At 35.2% G+C, this 25524-nt stretch overlaps 1 protein-coding gene across 1 annotated transcript in view; it reads right to left on the bottom strand.

The window, feature by feature from the left end:
* Nucleotides 1-391: 391 nt before the first annotated feature.
* LOC149791945 (UBX domain-containing protein 4-like) overlaps nt 392-25524 on the bottom strand; it is a 124073-nt gene continuing 98940 nt past the window's right edge. The window contains exons 8-12 of the mRNA XM_089970462.1: nt 25136-25258; nt 22692-22794; nt 15578-15700; nt 4846-5093; nt 392-1349 (exon numbers count right to left, since the gene is read on the bottom strand). Coding sequence (XP_089826588.1) covers nt 1241-1349; nt 4846-5093; nt 15578-15700; nt 22692-22794; nt 25136-25258 — 706 coding nt within the window. The 3' untranslated portion in view covers nt 392-1240. The remainder of the gene's footprint in view (nt 1350-4845; nt 5094-15577; nt 15701-22691; nt 22795-25135; nt 25259-25524) is intronic.

Below are 25524 nucleotides of genomic sequence, written 5' to 3' on the forward strand. Positions count from 1 at the left end.
TCAAGGGATTTCTTGAATTGTGTGAAAACATAAACAATAAATGTAACACCAGCATGATATCACCACAGCAATCTTCTTTTTGTCCCATAACAGTCCAATCCATGCCTGCCAAGGAAAGTCCTAATTAATTACAAACTCACATGCTCAAGTAGACACAAGCCTAAATACTTAACACCTCCCACTCCCCTACCCCTGGTAGACCCAGAGATACTCATAGTGTAGAATACAATGCCACCAATGAAGATAACAAAAATCCAAGTAGTGCAAGCCAAGGCAATCCTGCTAGAAGTTTAGAACAAGAAGTGATAACAAACTTGTGCTAACGGACAACAGACCATCCCATTAGCCATTATTGTCTATGACCAGTGTAGCTAAAATAATTTTAAACAGGTTAGGATCTAAATTACTTTAATACTTTACAAATAACTTAAAATTTCCCAATAACATAACATTTTCTCACAAATGTTGAATAATCACAGTCTGACTGACACAGTTCTCAATATTTGTACTGTTCTGTAAAAGAATCAAAATTAGAAAATGAAAAATACTGGTTCAACTACCACACTATCCTATATGTATTAAGATACATCTTAAACAAATTGTTAATTTAATATTTTATCTATTCATTTACTTGAATTAGACAAGCACCAAAAAAAAAATTCTGCTGTAAGGTGTATCATTGAGCTAACTCATATATATATATATATATATATATATATATATATATATATATATATATATATATATGAGAGACTTTACGCTATGCAGGCTAATATTTCTGCTAATCTGGTCAAATATATTTTCACTTGTCCGGAAGAGAATTTGGAAAAGACCAGATTTGTCCAGCCCTATTATTACAGAAATCTATGGGATTTTCATATGCTGGGATATGCTAGTTGTCACTTAATGCAAATAATTCCTGTAGATCTTTCAAGTTCAACACAGCATATGACTTACTGCAGTATTTACCACTTTATCATAAATACAATCAAAATAATGAACAATTCTTATGTAAGGAATGTTTTAAGTTTCTGGGCTAGGATATATGATTACTACTGATATTATGTATCAACGCATCCCATGCATGCTGGTAAAACTAAATAATTTTTTTTCAAGTTTAAAGCTTTTTCTGCCTGACAGATTGCAATGTATAAATGATTATATTTTCTGCAGACTATTACAAGACAATGTACACAAAATTTAAAATAAAAACATTCCACTTCAACATTATGAAGTTAATTTATAACTGCTGTGTTGAGTTCCCATTCCATGTAGCATTTTCATCATCATCATCATCATCATCTTTAACATCTGCAAGACGATGCATATTGCCTCTCTGCCTTACTTGCCTGGAAAAAAATGGAAAAGATATTAAAGGTGGTTTACCTGGTTGCGAAACTAAATATATGGAGGTACCTTTTCACTTAGGGAAAAATGACCTCAATATAATGTATGTGTCAAATATCAAAACAATTTTTACCAAAGTTTTTGAGGATTACTGACAAAAAATTTTTAACTGGAAGATTGTGCAAATACTGGATGATTCGGCAACTGCACAAGACTTCCAGGTCTTTTATCAGTGAAGCTGCAAAAGTAGAGTTGTTATTTAACAGAGACCTCACAAGAGGAGGAGGTATCTAGCAAAAGTCTGTGTTGTTAAGGTTTGCTAAATAAATCTCTACAAATAGATCAATAATTCATTGAATTTTTTGTCACTGTTTTGTCCCCTTGATTATAATTTAACCAGTTACAGTATCTTGCCTGTTGTTTACATTAAAGAGGCACTAACTTCAACTTTTACTTGTCTGAGCATCCACAGCACACGGAAGCATCTACATGCATCTTAGGCTGTACCATCTACTGAAATTAACATTTCTTTAAGGCTGCACTCACCAATGATGACTTTAGCCTTCCAAATTATAAACAGTTTTATAAACAGTTTGCACCAACAGAACAAAGAGTGGTTTGAAATTTGTAAGGTATGAAAGGGTTAAATAATCCTCACTAGACTGCAATTGTACCAGATATATAATTTCAAAAACAGGAGCAGGGGTATACTACAGGTATAACATAGTATATTTTCTTGATGAACATACTATAGTACTTTTTCACTGTACTGGCTGGCACTTTGGTAATTTCCATCTGGAAGGAATATATGGAAATTCCAGGGTAATCTTGCTACAAATTTAATGATATAAACATCAGGTTTTCATTTTCAAGACAAAATAATTCAAAAACATATTTCTTCTGCAACAATTGTATTTGTCACAAATTAATTTTGACTATTATAAATATAATTATGATCCTTTAATCCCATGTCTGACACATGGTGGCCAAATCAAATGTTATGAATGATATTCTGCTCAAATATAACTTATGGAAAAAAATTTGATCCTTTTTTAAAAAGTCACTTTTTAGTTATTTTCTAGCACATGTTAATGTTTCAACTACAAGTATTCCTTTTTAAGAATGCAAAGTGTTCTAAGATGTTCAGGAGTGCAGTTGTTTTCTGTTTCGTTTCTTGGCATAATCTGTCAATACTTTCTTCTTTGTTGAGTAATTTTGTTTCTTATTAGCTGGCCATTTCTGGTAAATATCCTGCCCAAGTGTTGGCATCCCACTCAAAATTTCCATGTTTGCATCCCACTCAACGTTTCCAAGTAATAGTGTAAGTGATAAACTGTAGTCTTTAATAACAACACTTCCTACTTTTATCAACATTCTCTCTAGTATCAGCACAGTATCTTCACAGGTAGGTTTCAGTGACAACATTTCCCATTTTTTTCAACTTGTTCCATAATGTCAGCACAGTGTCCTCAATAGGTGTCAGCTAATTTGTCAGCACAGTGTCCTCACTGGGTGTCAGCTAATTTGTCAGCACAGTGTCCTTGCTGGGTGTCAGCTAATTTGTCAGCACAGTGTCCTCAATAGGTGTCAGCTAATTTGTCAGCACAGTGTCCTCACTGGGTGTCAGCTAATTTGTCAGCATAGTGTCCAGACAGGGTGTCAGCTAATTTGTCAGCACAGTGTCCTCACTGGGTGTCAGCTAATTTGTCAGCACATTGTCCTCACTGGGTGTCAGCTAATTTGTCAGCACATTATCCTCACTGGGTGTCAGCTAATTTGTCAGCAGTGTCCTCAATAGGTGTCAGCTAATTTGTCAGCACAGTGTCCTCACTGTGTGTCAACTAATTTGTCAGCACATTGTCCTCACTGGGTGTCAACTAATTTGTCAGCACATTGTCCTCAATGGGTGTCAGCTAATTTGTCAGCACATTGTCCTCAATGGGTGTCAGCTAATTTGTCAGCAGTGTGCTCAATAGGTGTCAGCTAATTTGTCAGCACAGTGTCCTCACTGGGTGTCAGCTAATTTGTCAGCACAGTGTCCTCACTGGATGTCGGCTAATTTGTCAGCACATTGTCCTCATGGGTGTCATCTAATTTGTCAACACATTGTCCTCACTGGGTGTCAGCTAATTTGTCAGCACAGTGTCCTCAATGGGTGTCAGCTAATTTGTCAGCAGTATCCTCACTGGGTGTCAGCTAATTGGTCAGCAGTGTCCTCAATGGGTGTCAGCTAATTTGTCAGCTTAATCATTCCTCTTTAGTTAAAGTTATTAGACTATAACCTGTCAAACTTTTAATACATACTTTATAAATTCATCTACTATAAGGTTCTGACCATTTAACATTCATTGGGTGGGGGTGTTATTTCCTTTTTAGCTGAAATATCTCTTTTCTTTTACCTTTCAGATAATATAATGGGTATAAGAAGATATTATTTGGCTATAAATCAGAGCAAGATATTTTTCTGTCTATTGAAAATTGTAATTTAAAAAAAAACTAAACTATCAGACCCATGTCCCAGAACATTAAAAAGTTTGTTTCATACCATAATTGTACTGTGGTACATATTGCGATATGTTCATAAATACAGTGGCACAAAAGTTTTTGTGGTACCCAGCTCTAGTGGGATATGATTCAAAATGGACCTGTGACAGACTATATATTTAACCTTTTTAGCTAGCCATTTTAAGTGGGTGTTTGTAATACTGACCAAATAAATCTGGCATCATATTTGCACTGCCAAATCCAGGAATATTGGGTATTCCTCTACCACTGTGATGACTATCATGATTGCCCTTGCCAAAGAGTTAAATTTTTCTAAAACTTTAATGTGTCTCCTTTTTTAATGGGACTGTTCATGGACTTTTAAAAAAAACTTTGAATGGAACAATAGATAGCATGTTATCTTTATATGGTCAGATAAAGTTATGAACTTTCTAATTATTATGCAAAGTTAAAACGCAAAATAACAATAGTTTTGAATTAAACCACATTTCAATGCTTATGTATGCATTGTATCTCTAGAAGCAATTGAAAGAAATGAAAATAACTGGTAAGAAGTGCATCCAGCTGCAAGAATATATATATATATATATATATATGTTCATCATTTACCTCTATTGAACATGTGCATGATATCTCCACTTCAATGAATTTTATCTTTGTAACCTGAGCTTTAAAAGACATTAAAATTATTCCCTTCAAACAAATAAAACTGATTCATATGCTTCTGATAAAGGTGAATGCTTATGGGTTTTTTCTGCAAGAATTCATGTGCACAAGCATTTACATTTAACCTAATTCAGGACAAAAGTAGGCAAAATATCTTAAATCAATTTATAAGTAGAACTTTTTTATATTGCCCATTACCAGTGTGTAACTAGAACAAAGCCCCTTTGTTAATATGACATGTTTAAAGATTCAGAATTCAGATTTTAAAAAAAAGTATGTTAACAGTTCCTTTAACTTTTAACATATAAAAGACAAACAGTTTTATACCTTGTGCTTTCTGGATTTGAATCCACTTGTTTTTTTTTAAAGGCAAACTCTTGAGAAGTCTGTGGACTGGTTGAGCTAGATTCTTGAGAGTTGGGGTCACTCTGAGATGTACCACTTCCACCACCAAATATGAGACAGTATAAATAACACAACATCTGCCATAACATCATGATTGGTGTCAACAAAAGAGAGAAAATTTTTCCTCCTGTAGAGTCCGAGTTCATGCCTGGTGACCTGCTTTGTCTTGTCTGTGGAAACAATGAAACAAAACAAACCCAACTTAAGTTATGTTTGCAGACCACACATGCCTACAGTGCAAACTAGCTAAGTTGAAGTAAATAAAATCGTTTCATTACCTACCTCAATTGATTTATGCTAAAAATATTTAACAGAATGTAAAATAAAATATTTTCAAGTGACTTATCAAATAGGTGTGACTATATAGAAATGTGCCCATACAACACAGATGCTAATTTGAGGCAATAAAAGTGCAAAGCTTAAAGTAAGATTGGGCCATAACTTCCTATTACCACCAAACAGTAAAAATCATACTTTGCATAGCTCTGCTTAACATCAATCCTCATGCCAAATTTGGTTGCAATGCATTAAGTCCTTGAAAAGTTTAGCTGAAATTGATGTGCAAAAATTCAAAGAAAAAAATCAGGCCAATAGCCTTTTGCTAAAAAATGGTGAAAATCAAACTTGACCTAGGTCTTTCTTGTGCAAAGTCTCAAATCAAATTTGATTCCTATCCATTAAATTCTATAAAGTTATTGGAAAGTTATGAAATGGAAGGTAAAGGTGCTAAGTTAATGAAGGGTGCAACTCTATAAAGTTGTAAAGTTTTTCCTGAAAACAGGAAAAAATTTAACTTGACATATATCTTTCTAATGCAAAGCTTCATAACAAATCTAACAAAATCAGTCCCACTAATGTTACTGATAAGAAATGAAATAGAAGGACAAAGTTCAAAGTCAAACTGAGACCATAGCTCTACAAACTTCTGGCAAAAAATGGCCAAAAATGAACTTGACCTATGTCTTCTGACTGTAAAGTCTCATAAAGTTTATTTCACAAATAAAACAAACCTGATTTACTGCATTACTTCAGTTATCAAGTACTATAATGCAACAACACAAAACTTCAAGCTCATAAATTGTTAATTTGAAATAATTTTCATTTTACTTGGATTTGTTTCTAAAGCTGTAAATAACATCTTCATTTTAGACTTACTGAAAACAAACTAAATAATCATGGAACAGATATCAGTTGAGCAAAAGACTTTGAAGGGTGTGCTGATCTTATAAAATACATTATCTGGATTATCAAATGTCATCATAACAAGATATCTGCATTGTCAAATGTCATCATAGCAAGATATCTGCATATCAAAGATATCAACATAACAAGATATCTAAATATCAAGATCTCAACATAACAAGATATCTGAATATCAAGATGTCAACATAACAAGATATCTTCATATCAAAATGTCAACATAAGATATCTGCATATCAAGATGTCAACATAACAAGATATCTGCATATCAAAATGTCAACATAAGATATCTGCATATCAAGATGTCAACATAACAAGATATCTGCATATCAAAATCTCAACATAACAAGATATCTGCATATCAAAATGTCAATATAAGATATCTGCATATTAAGATCTCAACATAACAAGATATCTGAATACATGTACCACATCTTCTTTCAAGCTAGAGGGTTTTGGTCAAATATTCTTTCTCTCATATATATGTATATATTGCTCTTCAAGATCCAGTATAGTTTTGAACAAAATGCAGGGTTTGTGGTGATATTTTCAAGAAATCATATAACTGATTTTTTAGAAGTACCATTGTACTTGTGTTATGCATTAGAATTATCATTCCATGGGACAGATTCATCTACAGCACCTATCTGAATATGTTATGTTAACCACTAGCTGTATGACATCTTCTAGGACTGCAAATGGAAATCAACAAACACACCTGAATTTGCCAACCCAACCACTTGCCATCGATTCATTTTTTTTTCTCTAAAAATGCCAGACTCAACATTGTGCTATATTTTAGTATACAAAATAGTGTCTATTTATTTTATTTTAAAAATAAGGGAAAAAAAAGAATATATTTTCCAGAATGCTGCATAAACAAATTAATACTTTCTTTAACAGTGTTGCTATTATTGTTATGTAAGTCTGAGATAATTGCACCATGATATTCCTCATCTGACCAGGCATTGATGATCAACAGGATTATGAACAAAAGTGTGTAAGAATAATATTGGTGTCAGCTGTCTGGCAGGAATGTGGACCATAGCTTGCAAGAATTACACTGGTGTTAGCTGTCTGACAGGAATATGTACGACAGCTTGTAAAAATTATACTAGTGTCATCTGTGAGACAAGGAATATGGACAATAGCTTGTACGAATTATACTGGTGATAGCTGACTGACAGGAATATGGACGATAGCTTGTAAGAATTATACTTGTGTTAGCTGACTGACAGGAATATGGACAATAACTTGCACGAATTATACTGGTGATAGCTGACTGACAGGAATATGTATGATAGCTTGTAAGAATTATACTGGTGTTAGCTGACTGACAGGAATATGGATGGTAGGTTGTAAGAATTATACTGGTGTTAGCTGACTGACAGGAATATGGATGGTAGGTTGTAAGAATTATATTGGTGTTAGCTGTCTGACAGGAATATGGATGGTAGGTTGTAAGAATTATACTGGTGTTAGCTGTCTGACAGGAATGTGGACCACAGCATGTAAGAATTATACTCTTGTTAGTTAACTGACAGGAATATGGATGATATCTTCCAAGAATTATACTCATGTTAGCTGACTGAAAGGAATAAGAATGAGTGTGGTCAATAGCTTGTAAGAATTACACTTGTGTTGACTCAGCTGATTGATAATATGGACAAAAGCTCAAAGGAAGAAGAAAAAAATACCAGTCATTGACACCTGGCAGCTAGTATATGCTTTCATATGAGTGGTCTGATGCAGAATGTGATTTCATTGTATTGCTGCTATGAAAAGAACTCAAAAGTTCATAAGGAGTTTCATTTCAAGAGATGGTATAATTACTATCTCAGATATGCTTTTAGCACACACATGTACATATGTTCCAGCTACTTATTTAGCAGGGGACATGCTAGATTTGAATTTTATGGAGAAGTGACTTCTCCTTTTGGCAGCGCCAGATTACCCATTAAGCACACTAAGCACCAGCCCACCATTTTAGCTTTAAATAGTGTTTTTGTTTAGTTTAACATTTTGTAGGACAAGGAACCATAATATTTTCAGTACTTAGGGCTCTGGAAGGCCTTAATCTGGCACTACCTTGGACAGAATAGGGAGGAGTGAGAGCTGAACTGAAATCAACATCTTCTCAATATGTAATCTCTATCTGTATAAGCATTAATTTGTTGATTATTTCTGAATTTAATATGGTCCTTATCTGTGTATGAATATTACAATGTACTGAGCTTCCCCCTTCATAGTCTGCTGTCTGAATTTAATATGGTCCTTATCTGTGTATGAATATTACAATGTACTGAGCTTCCCATTTCATAGTCTGCTGTCTGAATTTAATATGGTCCTTATCTGTGTATGAATATTACAATGTACTGAGCTTCCCATTTCATAGTCTGCTGTCTGAATTTAATATGGTCCTTATCTGTGTATGAATATTACAATGTACTGAGCTTCCCCCTTCATAGTCTGCTGTCTGAATTTAATATGGTCCTTATCTGTGTATGAATATTACAATGTACTGAGCTTCCCATTTCATAGTCTGCTGTCTGAATTTAATATGGTCCTTATCTGTGTATGAATATTACAATGTACTGAGCTTCCCCCTTCACAGTCTGCTGTCTGAATTTAATATGGTCCTTATCTGTGTATGAATATTACAATGTACTGAGCTTCCCCCTTCACAGTCTGTTGTCTGAATTTAATATGGTCCTTATCTGTGTATGAATATTACAATGTACTGAGCTTCCCCCTTCACAGTCTGTTGTCTGAATTTAATATGGTCCTTATCTGTGTTTGAATATTACAATGTACTGAGCTTCCCCCTTCAGTCTGTTGTCTGAATTTAATATGGTCCTTATCTGTGTATGAATATTACAATGTACTGAGCTTCCCCCTTCACAGACTGCTGTCTGAATGGGCATATGTATAGCTAACTTAACCAACTTGAAAAAATTGGGAAACTATTCTTCATGGTTGTTATGTATAATTTTCCACAGCTGATAGGTAATGTCTTATATATACTTCTGTTCCAAAAAAATAAGTTTTTTTCCACTAACATAAGCTCTGCAAAAGTTTGGCTTTCTTAAATCAGTGCTTTGCTCATTATTAAGTCTGATTTGTTTTCTGCTCCATAATGCTGTATAAGGGTTTTAAGACGATTCTTTTTAAGACAGAGTTTACTTTTTAATTTCAGTTTAGATTCTTTACTTATCTTAAACCTTAAAAGGGCTAAATAGTTTTGCAGCACAAAATCCTGCAGGGCTAACATTTTCAGGAAAAGGAATGAAAATTGAATTTTAAATTATCTGCATTTTAATTACGTCTGGTATTCTGCACATCAGACTCATATTCAACATCATTTTAAAATCACTCACTGGTGTCTTCATTAACACTTTCTCAACACTAGTAATCAGATATAGTTTATAACTTTAAAAATCATTTTCATCATCACTATCACCAACCATTATTTTCCTAGTGAAATCATCATCTGAAGATGAACCATGCTGGGAATCAGCCAAAATGGTGTTCTAGGTTGCCCATGTATTAAACACGCATTTATAAAACTATCTTGGTGCAACGTTCAAACTATGACAGAATTAACAACCATTCACATTAAGCTGAAGAACCCAGACGTGTAAACAGTTGTCTACTTGAAAGAGACAGTAGTTGCAACAAGAACTACAACAGCTCTACTAGCAGCATGACTAAGAGTTAAATAAAAATTGTACATTGCACTGAATACATTTTTTTATGTACAAACTTCAAACTAACTATGGGAGCTCTCATGCACCATTGCTCTCAAAGTGTGCGAGTTCATATAAATTTTGCACGATTCCCACATTTCCATGAAATTGTTATTTTTAGGCTATATTTTCTACTGCATGATATTTAGACATCACTTTATATAACATGTATATTTTCATTAATTTGTACGCCCAATGAATTGAACAGTCTAATGAAGAGATACTTCTTAGAATTATATATATTTGCTATTATTAACTCTTTACTTGTTCACTTATAGTTTCAGACTGATTTTTCAAAGAAAATAATGCATGCAAGGTAGTTAAAATCTTCAATAAATATATTTAGAAAGTTTTTATTAATTCTCTTCTTAAATACACATTGTTGTTTATATACTGCTGTTTCAAGTTGGTATGTTTCCATCATCAAATGACAACTTGTGGGGAAAGGGTTAATGGTCGATCAGCTATTAAAATACATACCACCAAAATGAAAACAAGTTTATCTTCTTGGCATAGTTGATATCAACACATGCACAAAATAAATTTTGCCCAGATCTTACTTCACTGAGTTAGTCAGGTGGGCAGAGTAAACATTTAAAAACCATAAACTATTGTCATTCAATTTATATAAAACAAATATCATAAGGTGAATTTGTGTTAGCTTTCCTAATAGAAATAGGTCAAGTTTACATTTATTTGGGTGAAGGTCACCCACTATGCCTCCTAGCATGACCCCTTCTTAAGTGTATTTAAAAAGTTGCAGCTTTAAGGTGAGTGGCAGAATTCTGTTCATCAAGACCTAGAAGTTACAACAAAGTGGCTGATAGAACTCTTTGATGTGGACAATGTTGTTCAACCAAGACACCATCACAATGGTCTATGGCACTTGATGTTCACCCATCTTTGACTGTAAATATGTAGGAAAATACTGAGGATCGAATTAAAAAATTTGGCTCCAAGTGCATCCAGGGAAGTGAGAGAAAAAAATAATTTATTTATAGGTTACTGCATTTGTATGGGAAAACATGAATGAATTTTTCAGAATAATACTGCACTACCTTTGGGAGTGCAGTATTATTCCGTGAAAAGAGTTAATATTTTCCCATTCAAATGCAGTAACCTTTTTATTATGTACATATTTTGTTATTCTACCTAAGGATTAATTTTAAAAACACTACAAGAAACAAAGTAATTGAACTTAAGCTGTATTAAAAAATAAATACATATTAATTCACACAGAGCACCACCCAGTAAAACTTCATTGCACACTCAATAGTAGTTTAAAAAAGAACTGTCATTTTGGTCATATTGTGAATGAATGGGCATTGCAACAACTTTTCCATTTGGTCTGGAATGGATGAATTTTTTAAAATTTTTAAATCCAACTCAACTCTGCTTCTCTGATTATCATGGATTGGATTATTGGGTCAATTCAGTGCAGACTTCAGATGGAAATGTACTAAAAATTCCAGTACAGTTTCTGTGTGTATCAGGTTTTTCAGGACATGTCATTCAGAATTTCAGAACTAAGAAAGTACATTTTGAGGAAATTCAAGATGCGTAAATGAAAGTATATTTATTATAATTCTTATTACAGCTAGAGAAGACATATGTTTTTGCCCTGTCACTTTATCTCACTGTTGGAGGGACCACAGCTATGACCTGTATCATACAGTGTGTGTCTTCTATCACTAGCATAACACAGTGCCGCCAACACTCCAGACTTGCAATTAGTGTAAAAGTGATAAAAATTAGTGAACTTTGAACACAATTAGTGAAAAATTATACCATGATGCTAGCTCCATCCATTTTGAGGGCCAGTACTGCATTATATGAAAATCTCAAAATAAAAATAAAACATATTATTTACAGACTACATGTACTTCCTCCATTGGGCAATGGTAAATTTGTTTTCAAAACAATTCATTCTTCTTGACTGTGGTTAATCTTGGTGACTAAAACTATTGCAAATTTTCAGTACCTAAAGAGGTACTAAAGTTTGTTTTATTTTTCCTCACTGCTCTGGTGGCCTAGTGGTTAACGTGTCTGCCTTGGAAGCGGGAGGTTGTGGGTTCGAATCCCGGCCATGTCATTTTAAAGACTTACAAAAATGGTACAAATAGCTGCCTCGCTTGGCACTCAGCATTAAGAGGTTAGTGTTAGGACTGATCAACCTGGTGTCAGGATAATGTGACTGGGTGGGACATGCTACATGTCTGTGGCATGATGCCCCAGTGCTAGACATCTCTATCAATTGCCACACTGCAGACATCGTAGCGATATGACTGAAAAATTGTTAAAGCTACATTAAAAATCCTAATCACACACACACACACACACTCAAAATAGGAAATACTCTTTCACTGTCAGTGTTGTTGATCTCCAAGAAAACTCACAAACAACACTTCAGTATTGGTAGCTTGCAGGACTTGAGTAAGTGGCTTTAAGTATTCCAGAGCTGAAATCTGCTGGGGGTGCTCATAATTTTCCCAGTATCTATATGCTTTCTGCTAGCAGTGTGCTTTTTCACATCGTTCTGCCACATGCCCACATGAGCTTGTATCATTGTTTACAACATATCTGCCATACATGTATGATATAGTAATATTATTATATAGTTCATATGACAGATAAATTGTAAGCAACGGTAGAAGCACCCTGTGCACATTCCCAATTCTAACATTCACAGCACAATACTGTACAAAAAGCATAATGTACATCGATGTTTGATGACTGAATGCAAGGTCAATTTTTAGGTGTACTCCAATCTATGCTTCACTTTTTGTGGAATACATATCTTTTTCCTTGGAGGTGAAAACATTTTAAGTGTAGTGTAACTTAATTAAGACTGTTATTAATCCAGAAAATGAAACATCGAACTGTTACCGATTAGTGGTGTTGGCGCACACACAGAAAAATATGAACTCAAGCAAATTATGATATATGCTAATTATTCAATATCTAAAAAATTCCTATACTCGAAAAAGCTGTCTTCATTTACAGTTGCTATGAGTATGTTCATGTGCCATTTGGTTAAAAAAAATAGTTGGGCCCCAGTTTTCCTCAGAAGTATTTGTAAAACTTCTGTTCTAAATATAGATCAGTGGTTCCCAAACTTTTTTGGGCCACCACCCCCTTGGTTATCCTCAGTGCCCCCTATCTTACTGCATACAAAAACATTATTCAGCATTAGCGCCCAAGCCCCTTTGCTAATAACACACCCACCCAAGGGGTGGTACCATCCACTTTGGGAACCACTGATACAGATGAAATAGTTTACAATGCTTGATTAAGGGCAAACTGTAACAACTGGATATAGTTCTACTAACATTGCGACCAGCAATACAGGACTATTATTGGCATCAGTGACCATTGCAGCTATCCTGACTAACGCTTAACTGGATTAAAAGTTATTTTATTCCTGATTTAAGCAGACTGAGAATTCAGGAATGTGTGATTTTTTTTGCATGCAGCATGAATCCATGAATTGCTATCGAGAGTGGTGAATTTCATGCCAGAATTGTAAGGGTGTGCAGGTCTGCTAACATTGTATCAAAATAGTTACACAGGGAAATTTGCAAAGCAGCTATTCTGTGACAATAATACTTTTTCACAGTCATGAATCATTGGCTCTGTGGCTCTTCATTTCCTACCAAAACCTTCAGTTGCATTTTTTTCTTCTGGAATTTAGTGTTTTGACTGACTGGTAAAATGGTATGTCTCTGATAGATATGCGATAGCACTAGGCCTCAACATGCTTTTCTATGTTATATTTGTATCGGCCCTAGAGAGCACTGGTCCTTGTCTGAACCATTCTATTTGCGAAAAGATATGAATATTTCTCCTAAATAGCTGTTTCAATGATCAGAACATACTGCATATCTCACGTTTGTTGTTGTTGTTGTTGTGGGGTTTAACGCCATTTTTCAGCATGATAGGCTATACATGGCGGCCAGTATTAATGGTGGAGGAAGAACCCGGAAAACCCCGGAAAGAACCACCGACCCACGAGAAGCTACTGGCAAGCTTTCTCACATGCCCACATTGGCTGAATCTTAGACTCGAACCGCCGCAGACAGAGGTGAGATGGCAGTGATCCGTAACGAAGAGCGCTTTAGACCACTCGGCCACTCGGGGCCCTCTCATGTTTGTTGTTGCCATTGGGATTATCACATTCATTCATATGCTTGTTTGAAAATTTTGTTTCTGGCTCAGTGAACTCATCCACATTGTTAACTTTACCATCTATACTTTCAAATGGACAAAACAGCTTGTTAAGTTCATTCTCAAACAAATTTAATCAACCAAATCCTAAATGTCTACTACATGAGTGTACAAGGTTTGTTTACAAAGAAGTTCCTAATACACTATACTATTTCAGTATTGAAAAATACTCCATGATTCTGTCAATGCAAAGTTAACGGAGACAAAAATGAGCACATGATAAGAGACTTTAAAACATATATCATATCCCTACTGGAAACGGAGTATGAATATGCATTTTATTATTGGATGGATGTTTGGACTCTGAATATGTATAACATAAAGTAGTTTATCCTCTTGCTCAATACCTACTTTTAACAGTGACTAACCGATTTGCCTGGAATACCCTTGTAGTGTGCTAGTCTCTGTGTGTCTCTGGAGGATTATACAATATTTATAAAATCTGGGAATTTGGAGGGAAGTACTAGTCAAATTTCAGTAGCTTTAGTAGTATAAATAAATAATAAATGGAACATAAATTAAATCTCCATTAGCAGCTGGTGTATTTACAATGTTTTGCTATCCTCTAAATGCGTAAGATACTGCATGATACAATGTTGAAAATGTCAAATATTTTGATAAAAATATAAGAAAATGAAATAAAATTCATGGAATTGCTGGAATTTGGTTCATATTACTCTAAATGCATCAACATTTCTCAGATGCTAACATCTTGTTTACTTACTGCCTGTGTTCTGGTTTTCATATAAATTTGTTTCTTATAATTATATGTGTGTGTGTTTGTGTGTGTGTGTGTGATTTCAAGAATGATAACTGGACAAATTTAATGACTGTAACTTTATTTTACTAACAGGCTTTTTGTAACATCCATAAACACTTTTTTTTAAAAACAATATGTTATATTGCTGGACCAGTAATTACTAACTTCACATGAAAGTTAAACAGCCAAATACTCAAGAGTCTGGACCAGTAATTACTAACTTCACATGAAAGTTAAACAGCCAAATACTCAAAGAGTCTGGACCAGTAAATACTAACTTCACATGAAAGTTAAACAGCCAAATACTCAAGAGTCTGGACCAGTAATTACTAACTTCACATTAAGTTAAACAGCCAAATACTCAAAGAGTGTGGACCAGTAATTACTAACTTCACATGAAAGTTAAACAGCCAAATACTCAAAGAGTCTGGAACAACATTTGGAGTGATAAAGGTACCATTACCATTGGCCATGCCAAATTTAAGTTTGGGAGAATGACCTCTGATACCATCCATATTTGCTTATAAGTCAAACTGCAAATAACAGATACCATGATCTGTAACTGCATAATGTGCTGGCAGAACGAGGTCTATGTTGTTTGTTTTTACTGATTTTTCCTAACCCAACAAGCAAAAATATATTTGGTACATTGAAGTCTGTCGTTAAAATTTATTATAAAACATTGGTTGTTTTTGTTTTCTTGGGAACACATCATAATACTCACTGGAATAGCAATAACCACAGCTGAAGGCACCAAATGAAGGTCAAGGAATGACACTGACATGTCCTCTTCCGTGAAGACCCTTTTGGGGAATGTTGTCGACAGGGTGGGATAGGCACCAATTTGCTGTGGAAAAGGAAAAATATGTGTAGTTGCAGTACTAGCAACAGAAGCAGAACTTGTAAAAGTATTAGCAGTTATGATCCATAGCTGCCAACCCCAGAGTGCAAAAATACTGACCTCTTATGACAAAAATACTGATTTTCTGGAACAAATACTGATTTTTACAACTTTAATGCACATATAATTATTTACAAAATCTACAACCATCAGTAAAGTAGGACAATAACTTACTTAAATATTTAATGTCAAAGATGCATGAGTTACACTCTTGCACCTTGTGAAGGGGCACCCTGTTTCACATGGGTGCCCATTCAGAAGGTGCAAGAGTGCAACACACTCACACTCAGACACAGGCTGTTTATGGAGTCTTTTCCATACATTGTCTTCAATTATCGATTCCAATGTACCATCTTCATTGATGATATGAATTCTTTGCTATATCTTTTCTTTACTAAACTGTTTTCATTCTAGTAAATAAGTAATTCTTTGCGATTTTAATGTCTGGAAAAAGTGTGCGAAATAAATCGCCAGCAACACAGGCAATTGAAAGAGGAAGGTTCATTTCTAAAAGAAATTTAGTAAAATGAACTTTCTGACTGATTACATCAAGGTTCACACTGGTATTCATAAACATTGTGAGTTCAGGCTGTGTTGTTGATGTTTATTTAGCTTTATCATGCTGTTTTATGTCAAGAGTGCTTCAAAGTCCAATAGCAAAATCACACACATTTTTGCAAAAAGCCAAGTCTTCTCTTTTACTATAGCTGGAATGTACCTACCGGTCTGTTTGTAACCCCTTACTGATTTAAAAGAAGAAAAGCACAAATCAGATAAAATATGCACAGAACTTAGTTCATTTATTGATTTATAATTTCAAACCTGATTATGCACAGGTGAGACCCTAACACCTTTATCATATGTGCATTTCATTCCAAATGTAAGTTTTCAGTGTAAAATACGACCATGTTCACCAGTTATTTCCAGTTCATGACACATCAATTCTCATCGAAGGGGTGTATGCAAAACTACACATTTTGTTGTTGGTTTGACTTCACATGCAAAGATTTAGGAAGGGGGATGTCCACATCTATTGCCGGCATGCTGGTGGAAGGAAAATACTACATTGTCTGCTTCTGATATTTACAATGTTGAATCAAGCGAAGGAAAAGAATGACAACTTCAAATTTGCCTTTTACATGGATATGTGTGTGTGTGATCTAGATTTTTAACATAGCTTTAACAATTTTTCAGTCATATCGCTATGATGTCTGGAGTGTGACAGTTTATAGTGATGTCTACCACTGGGGCATCATGCTGCAGACATTAAACACGATGTCCCACCCAGTCACATTATCCTGATAACAGGCTGAAAAGTCCTAACACTAACCTCTTAATGCTGAGCGCCATGCGAAGCAGCTGTTAGTACCATTTTTTAAAGTCTTTGGAATGACTTGGTCAGGGATTCGAACCCATGACCTACCGCATCCGAGACAGACGCTCTAACCACTGGGCCACCGGAGTAGTCTTATGTGGATATAACAAGCAGTGTAATTTCTATGTACATGTGTGTAAAGGATATAACTCTACAGTTTCAACATTATGGTCACTTATGGAATTATCCAGCAGTTGATGAATAGGATCAACTATTTAACAATACTGTCAGGAGGAAATCAACTTGCCCATAGTGTATGCAACATGGCGCTGTGTTAGAAGATTTAGGGCCACTCTGGTCATATTCAGGTTAGAAATTATAAATGAATTAATGAACTAAATAACTTCTGTGCACTATTTTTCACATTAATGTTTTCCGTTACTGAAATCAGTAGGGGATACAAACAAACGGGGAGGTATATTCAGACTATAGATAGTTTCGCAAATCTAAACATGGTGGCATAATTGTCCATTTTTTTTCTTTTCTGGAGAAAATTCTGAACCTTCTGTTTCCTTTTCAGCATGACTAGAAGTTGAATATTATGAAGATGAGATAATGTGATATTGGTAACTGCTTTTCGCAATTCGATATGGTGGTTAAAGACTGGTAAGGTAACCTCAAAATCAAATGAACCAATTATATTTTCGACCTCTATATCTCTATTTACATGTGATAAATTTACTCTCAGAACAGAACCAGGTGCCAATTCTAAAAAGAAAATTGCAAGGAAATTTTAACTGAGATTTTTATTATTAAAAAAATGGAATTTTAACAAGAAATGTCTACACCCCTATTCAGATCCATGATATTGGAAAAATATGGGAAAAATGGGACACTTGGCAGTTATGATATCACAGCAGCTGCAGCTATAGCAGTAACAGCCATAGTGCCAGTAGCTGTATTTGCTGTAATAATAACATTAGTAATGCCAGTAGCTGTATTTGCTGTAATAGTAACAGTAGTAATGCCAGTAGCTGTATTTGCTGTAATAATGACATTAGTAATGCCAGTAGCTGTATTTGCTGTAATAGTAACAGTAGTAATGCCAGTAGCTGTATTTGCTGTAATAGTAACAGTAGTAATGCCAGTAGCTGTATCTGCTGTAATAGTAACAGTAGTAATGCCAGTAGCTGTTTTTTTTGTAGTAGTAACAGTAGTAATGCCAGTAGCTGTTTTTTTTGTAGTAGTAACAGTAGTAATGCCAGTAGCTGTATTTGCTGTAGTAGTAATGCTGGTAGCTGTATTTGTTGGAGTAGTAACTGTAGTAATGTCAGTAGCTGTATTTGTTGTTGTTGTAACAGTAGTAATGCCAGTAGCTGTATTTGCTGTTGTAGTAACAGCAGTAATGCCAGTAGCTGTATTTGCTGTAGTAGTAACAGTAGTAATGCCAGTTACTGTATTTGCTGTGGTAGTAACAGTAGCAATGCCAGTAGCAGTATTTGTTGTAGTAGTAATGTTGGTAGCTGTATTTGTTGCTGTTGTAACAGTAGTAATGTCAGTAGCTTTATTAGTTGTAGTATGTTGTAACAGTAGTAATGTCAGTAGCTGTATTAGTAGCAATAGTAGTAATGCCAGTAGCTGTATTTGTTGTAGTAGTAACAGTAGTAATGCCAATAGCTGCATTTGCTGGAGTTGTAACAGTAGTAATGCCAGTAGCTGTATTTGCTGTTGTAGTAACAGTAGTAATTCCAGTAGCTATATTTGCTGTTGTAGTAACAGTAGTAGTTCCAATAGCTGTATTTGTTGGAGTAGTAACAGTAGTAATTCCAGTAGCTGTATTTGCTGTTGTAGTAATGTCAGTAGCTATATTTGTTGTGGTAGTAACAGTAGTAATTCCAGTAGCTGTATTTGCTGTTGTAGTAACATGTCACTAGCTGTATTTGTTGTAGTAGTAACAGTAGTAATGCCAGTAGCTGTATTTGTAGTAACAGTAGTAATGTCACTAGCTGTATTTGTTGTAGTAGTAACAGTAGTAATGCCAGTAACTGTATTTGTTGTAATAGTAACAACAGTAATGCCAATAGCTATATTTGTTGTGGTAGTAACAGTAGTAATGCCAGTAGCTGTATTTGTAGTAACAGTAGTAATGTCACTAGCTGTATTTGTTGTAGTAGTAACAGTAGTAATCCCAGTAGCTGTATTTGTAGCAACAGTAGTAATGTCACTAGCTGTATTTGTTGTAGTAGTAACAGTAGTAATGCCAGTAGCTGTATTTGCTGTAGTAGTAATGCTGGTAGCTGTATTTGTTGGAGTAGTAACAGTAGTAATTCCAGTAGCTGTATTTGCTGTTGTAGTAACAGTAGTAATGTCACTAGCTGTATTTGTTGTAGTAGTAACAGTAGTAATGCCAGTAGCTGTATTTGTTGTAGTAGTAACAGTAGTAATGCTAATAGCTGTAATTTGTTGTAACAGTAATGCCAGTAGCTGTATTTGTTGAAGTAGTAATGCCAATAACTGGATTTGTTGTGGTAGTCACAGTAGTAGTTTCAGTAGCTGTATTTGTTGTAGTAGCAACAGTAGTAATGCCAGTAGCTGAATCTGTTGTAGTAGTAATGCCAATAGCTTTATTTGTTGTAGTATTACAGTAGTCAAAGAAGTTGTATGGTTTAACGCCATTTTTCAGCACACGATAGGCTATACATGGCGGCCAGTATTAATGGTGGAGGAAGAACCTGGGAAAATCCTCGGAAAGAACCACCGACCCACGAGAAGCTACTGGCGAGCTTTCTCACATACCCACATTGGCTGAATCCAAGACTCGAACCCACACAGACAGAGGTGAGATGGCAGTGATCCGTAACGGAGAGTACTTTAAACCACTTGGCCACTTGGGGCCCCAGTCAAAGAAGTACTTATGCCAGTATGTCTATTTGTTGTAATAGTAACAGTAGTAATGGCAGTAGCTGTATTTGTTGAAGTAGTGACAGTAGTAAATCCAGTAGCTTTATTTTGTTTTAGTAGTAACAGTAGTATTGCCTATAGCTGTATTTGTTTGTTGTGGTAGTAACAGTAGTAATGCCAGTAACTGTATTTGTTGTCGTAGTAACAGTAGTAAATCCAGCAGCTGTAATTGTTGTAGTAGTAATGCCAGTAGCTGTATTTGTTGAAGTAGTAATGCAAATAGTTGTATTTGTTGTAGTAGTAACAGTGGTAATGCCAGTAGCTGTATTTTGTTGTATTAGTAATGCTGGTCACTGTATTTGGTGTAGCAGTGACAATTATACTGAACCATGAGCAATAACTTGACAAGCAAAAAAAAGCACAGACTGATATTCACCAAAGATGCACTTGTCCATGTAACAGTTCTTGGAGAAAAACAAGAACACCAAGCAGGGGGCATAATCCATGTAGATCTAGGTAAACCTAAATGCATGCAAAAGTTGCCAGAAACATGAATATTGCCAGGCAAATATTTTCTATGACCAGTAAAGAAAAAAAAATACTTGGTTTGAAGTGCTTGTGTGTATTTCACCCTGGCACTATGCATCTGGGCAATGTGTACCTGTTGAGCACCACTCCAGTGGCCTATGTGGTTAAAGCATCAGCAATGAATGTTGGAGGTTGCAGGTTTGAACCCTGGCCTGTATATACTAAAGGCTTATAAAAATGGGACTAACACTCCCTTGCTTGTCGCTCAGCATTAAGAGGTTAGTGTTAGGACTGGTCAGCCTAGCGTCAGGATAGTGTGACTGGGTGTGACATGATGTTACACAGCTGTGGCATGATGCCCAGTGTTAGACATCACTAAAACAGCCACAGTGCAGACATCATAGCGATATGACTGAAATTTTTTTTAAAGCTATATTAAACATCCAACTCAGACACACACACACTTGTTGAGCAATTGTACTTCACACTGACATTATTAATAAAAGAACTGTGATGGACCGGCAAAGCTACCGACGTGTGATAATAACTGCAGCTGAGGTGACTGGAATTGTGATCATGTTGACCATCATAAGTTTACCAACTGGATTTGCCAATGGAGCTATATCAAAGTAAGCAGTGTAGCTGGCTGCACTGACAACATAATTTTGATACTACTACATCAATGAATATGTATTAACTCAGAAATTCTTGTTGCAGTACAAAGCAGTCTCAATACAAATAACAAACTGTACTAAGTAATTATCAAAGATATTACCATGGCAGAATTTATAAGGTGCAGATTCTATACTAAAGTGCTAACACAGAGACTTAACTGAAACATGTACATGATTTACAGGTAGCAAAAATCAATGAAACAGTTAAAAAGTGTAGCTTCCAGCCAGAGGCATTATGTGGGTTTCTCTTGCATGGCTCTCACAGTAATCTCAAATTTCACAAACTTGCCAATTGTGGCTGTAAAATTGTTTATTGAGTACTCATGACGCATATACATGTGGTCATATTGGGGTATAGAAGGTGCTGACCATATTGGTAATCGCAATCTAAAATGCCCATTATCATACTCCTTCTCTAAATGATACTAAAATGTCTAAAGTATGTAGTGTTTGAAACACAAGAGTCCCTGACTGTCGATCTACTACCCAATTCAGGACCATTTTCTCTTCTTTAACTGCTGCATGCTGAAACACTACCTCTGATATTCCTGAGTGATAAGCATTTCAAAGTAGCCACTGTGACTGTCATACTGGATGTAAGATTGATACTGGTAAAATTTTCACTTAGGAGAAACTGGACATCATTAGGTATCATACAGAGTCTTTTAGTGAAAACCCCTGTCAATATAACCACCCATTCAGGAAATTCAGTTATAACAAGATTTTTAAGATGGCCATTGTTTCTGCCATATTGGGCATCTAAGCATAACCAGTTTCATTTAGGACACAACTAGACATCACAAGAATTGTTTCAGTGGCAACCCAGATGCAGCAGTGATAATAAGGTTTCCAAGATGGATGTTGTGGTGGTCAAAATAGATGCCTAAGCAGCAGGCCTCAAACTACAATTAGCTCCTTGAGTTTTATCAAAATCATGATGATATTATGAAAAGTAATACATAGTTCAGTTTTCACAGCTGACTTTTCTTAAATATTACAAGCTATGTTGATACTACAAGGGAAGATTTCAAAGTGTACATAACTATTTAGATTATTACATTGCCTGCTCTGTAATGACGACAGTGATATGTAAAATGTCACCTAAGTGCATGTCTTGTTACTCCCTGAATCAGCTGGTTTACAGCATTAGTACACAAAAATGAGCCAGGCAATCCATAATAGAACTTTCTGGATTTCAATCACAAGTCTGAGTTAGTATGTGCAGAAGGTTGCAAAGATCTATCAGTAAAAAGTGTAGAATAACAAATCGCTCTATGGTCTGAGGCCATCACCATTTTCATTTAGACCTTATGATGAAAGTCTGTGTAAAGTTTCAAGGCAATCCATTATGTAATTTAGTAGGAGTAGTGATAACAAACTTGAGCTAAATGGACAGACATCAGATCATGGACAAGAGGCCATCAAATAAACTTTACTGGTCTATGACAAGTACAGCTAAAATTCACAGAGACTTCAATAGAAGTTCACAAGATGATACTTAAGTGACAAAAGTGCTTACCTGTGAGACAAAATCATAGAGGCTCCGAAGGGGTTCTCCTGAAGGGAAGGTCTGGGATATGGAAGAACCATCTGGCAATCTAACTTGTATCCTTGCTGTCTCCCTGAAAAAAGCATTGTAAACAAATTTAAGAAGGAAAAACATTATCATACATGGAATGAAGAAAACATTTGGTAAAAAAGAACATTATTAGTTGGAATTTATATCTGAAATGAAATGCAGGAGATCAGAAGGAATATAGACAATCCTTGATTGTCTGAATATTCCAATGAACAGTGCTTATTTTTAATAACAAGTTAAGTGCATCTAGATGTCTTTCATGGTCTGTCATGATAGACTACTTGGTGTTCTGGTAGATAATAACCTATCATGGACTGAACAAGTTAAGTGCATCTAGATATCTTTCATGGTCTGTCATGATAGACTACTTGGTGTTCTGGTAGATAATAACCTATCATGGACTGAACATATCAAACATATCAGTGAAAAAGTCAATTCAAGTTTATGGCTTCTCAGTAGGATAAGACATGTTCTCCCTGAAAGGCACAGAAAACAATTTTATAACAGTTACATACAACCCTCTTTAGACTAGTGTAATACAGTATGGGGTAATTTAAATGATAAAAACATAGCAAAGCTGGCACATCTTAGGGCTAATGCCACTCCAGAAAGAAAGCAAGGAAAATTTAGCTGGTAAGTTAAAAATATTACCTATTAAAGACTGAATCTGTTTGAGAAAAGCCAAACTGATGTACAGAATATCCCATAACAGTGCTCCTGAATATTTTACAATCACTATTCCAGTATAGGCTCCCTGGTAATACTCCCCACCTGCGATCCATGTCTACCAAACAGTATAAACAGTATAAAATTCCCAAACCAAATAAGGAGTTATTTTAAAAAAGTTTCCAATATTCTGGAACTCTGCTCTGGAATAGTATTCCAGTTGAAATTAGAAATGCCCACTCTATTTCCTTCTTCCAAACCCAATATATCCAGTGGCTTCAGTGATGCAGCTAAAATAAATAAAATCCTTTGTATGAGGGCCTCAAGGTAGATTAATTCTTAGCTAATTGTGTTACCTTCTTTAAATAAGGTCAATTATTATTATTATTATTATCAACTGAAAGACAAAGACTTACCTTTAAAGTTTTTATTTTGAACCAGTTCCACTTGACAATTATTCTATATAATGCTAGGTCATGCCTGCTTTCCACATACATTGAAAATAGGTCACTGTGCCACAGTTTTGCCCAGAGTGATAAGTATCTCTCAAGGTAAATGCATTCATCAAGTTTAATAAATGTAAATACAACAATGTCAGAAAAAATAAACCAAATGTAACAACAAAACATAATCACTGGAGCATAAAAGTAAACCACTGTAACCTCCTTCTTGTATGTGATGAGCTGTACCCTCCAATATGAATGCATTCATCGATTTTCCTGATTGTACATGCCTGGCACAGCAACACATATCAAGTATATAATTTGTGCCAAGGCAATCTGAGCAAAATGCCAACCCCAGGAAATATCAAAGTTGTGTCCAGTGTACTAACTACTGACCTACCATGGCTCTTGACTCAATTAGTCACTTCTTATGACATGCATGAGACAATTAGTTACCTCTTATGACATGCATGAGATTACATTAAGACCACTGTGCATCCCAAAATTGCAGGGTGAAGCCAAGCTAATCACAAAAACTTGGGTGCTGACACATATGCAGATATATCAACAACAATTACAATGTCATCTGAAACATGATACATATGTCGCACATATGTTCAACAGCCATGATAAACACTGATTATTACATGGCAAACAAGGCCAGTCTTGTGGTAATATGGTTATTTATCACCTATGCAATGCCAGACCTCAATATTCAGTTCTGACATGAACAAAGTTGAAAGTCCATCTCACTGTCTAAATCTGGGCCATCAAAAGTATGTGATGAAAACTGATCTCTTCTATGCTCAACCAACCCAATAACTTATCAACCTTATTAGGCTTTCATTGTGAATATTAATATACTGTATATACTCACTTATAAACAGAGTCAGACTGAAAACTGCACTCGCATGTCTGGGTCTATGTAGCTTGTTAGGTATAATAAGTAGAACAAACAACATAGACCCTTGAAAATTAGGTTGTCTGAAGTACTGCAAGGCTAGGTCCTAAAATGTTTATAGGAGGGTTTCATTTTGTTATTTTTTCTAAAACAGCAAACAATCTCTACTTGTCATTTGTAAATTAAAAGTACTATTTTCACTGGGAAATTATATATATATTTGATTGAACTGACCCACTCCCACCACTGTATTTTACATGCTGAAACATCTTGTATCAAAGCTATATCTAAGAATTCTTTTTGCGACTTTAGGAAAATGCTTTCTAACAAGGGGACAAAGAGTTTTGTATCATTCTTCAAGATGTAGTACATACTTCTTCTTAGCCTCTTCTTTTGCTGCAGCCTCTTTCTGTTCCTGCAGAAGAGCTTGTTTAATCACCTCTTGGCTCCTTTCTCGCTCTTCTTTCTCCTTCTTGAACCTTGCTGCTCTCTCTTCCCTGAAATAGTATCAACTATTATTTATCAGTGTTAAACACATTTGTTCATGACCTGTAGGAAGGTACACTTGATACCAAGAGGATAAACTAAAGAAAATACACTTATATGTCCTTTCAAGCGTATTCAGTGGAAACACAGCCCCCACCCCTCAAACAAAATAGTGGACAGCTGTGGATATGCCTATTTTAGCTTCTGGTAACAAAGCTTCTCAAATCTTGTGTCCAATGTAGTGTCTGTCTTTAATATATAATGTCACTTCATGTCT

Source organism: Sinohyriopsis cumingii, chromosome 9 (genome assembly GCF_028554795.1).
Source record: "Sinohyriopsis cumingii isolate HCF-2022 chromosome 9, ASM2855479v2, whole genome shotgun sequence".
NCBI lineage: Eukaryota > Metazoa > Mollusca > Bivalvia > Unionida > Unionidae > Sinohyriopsis > Sinohyriopsis cumingii.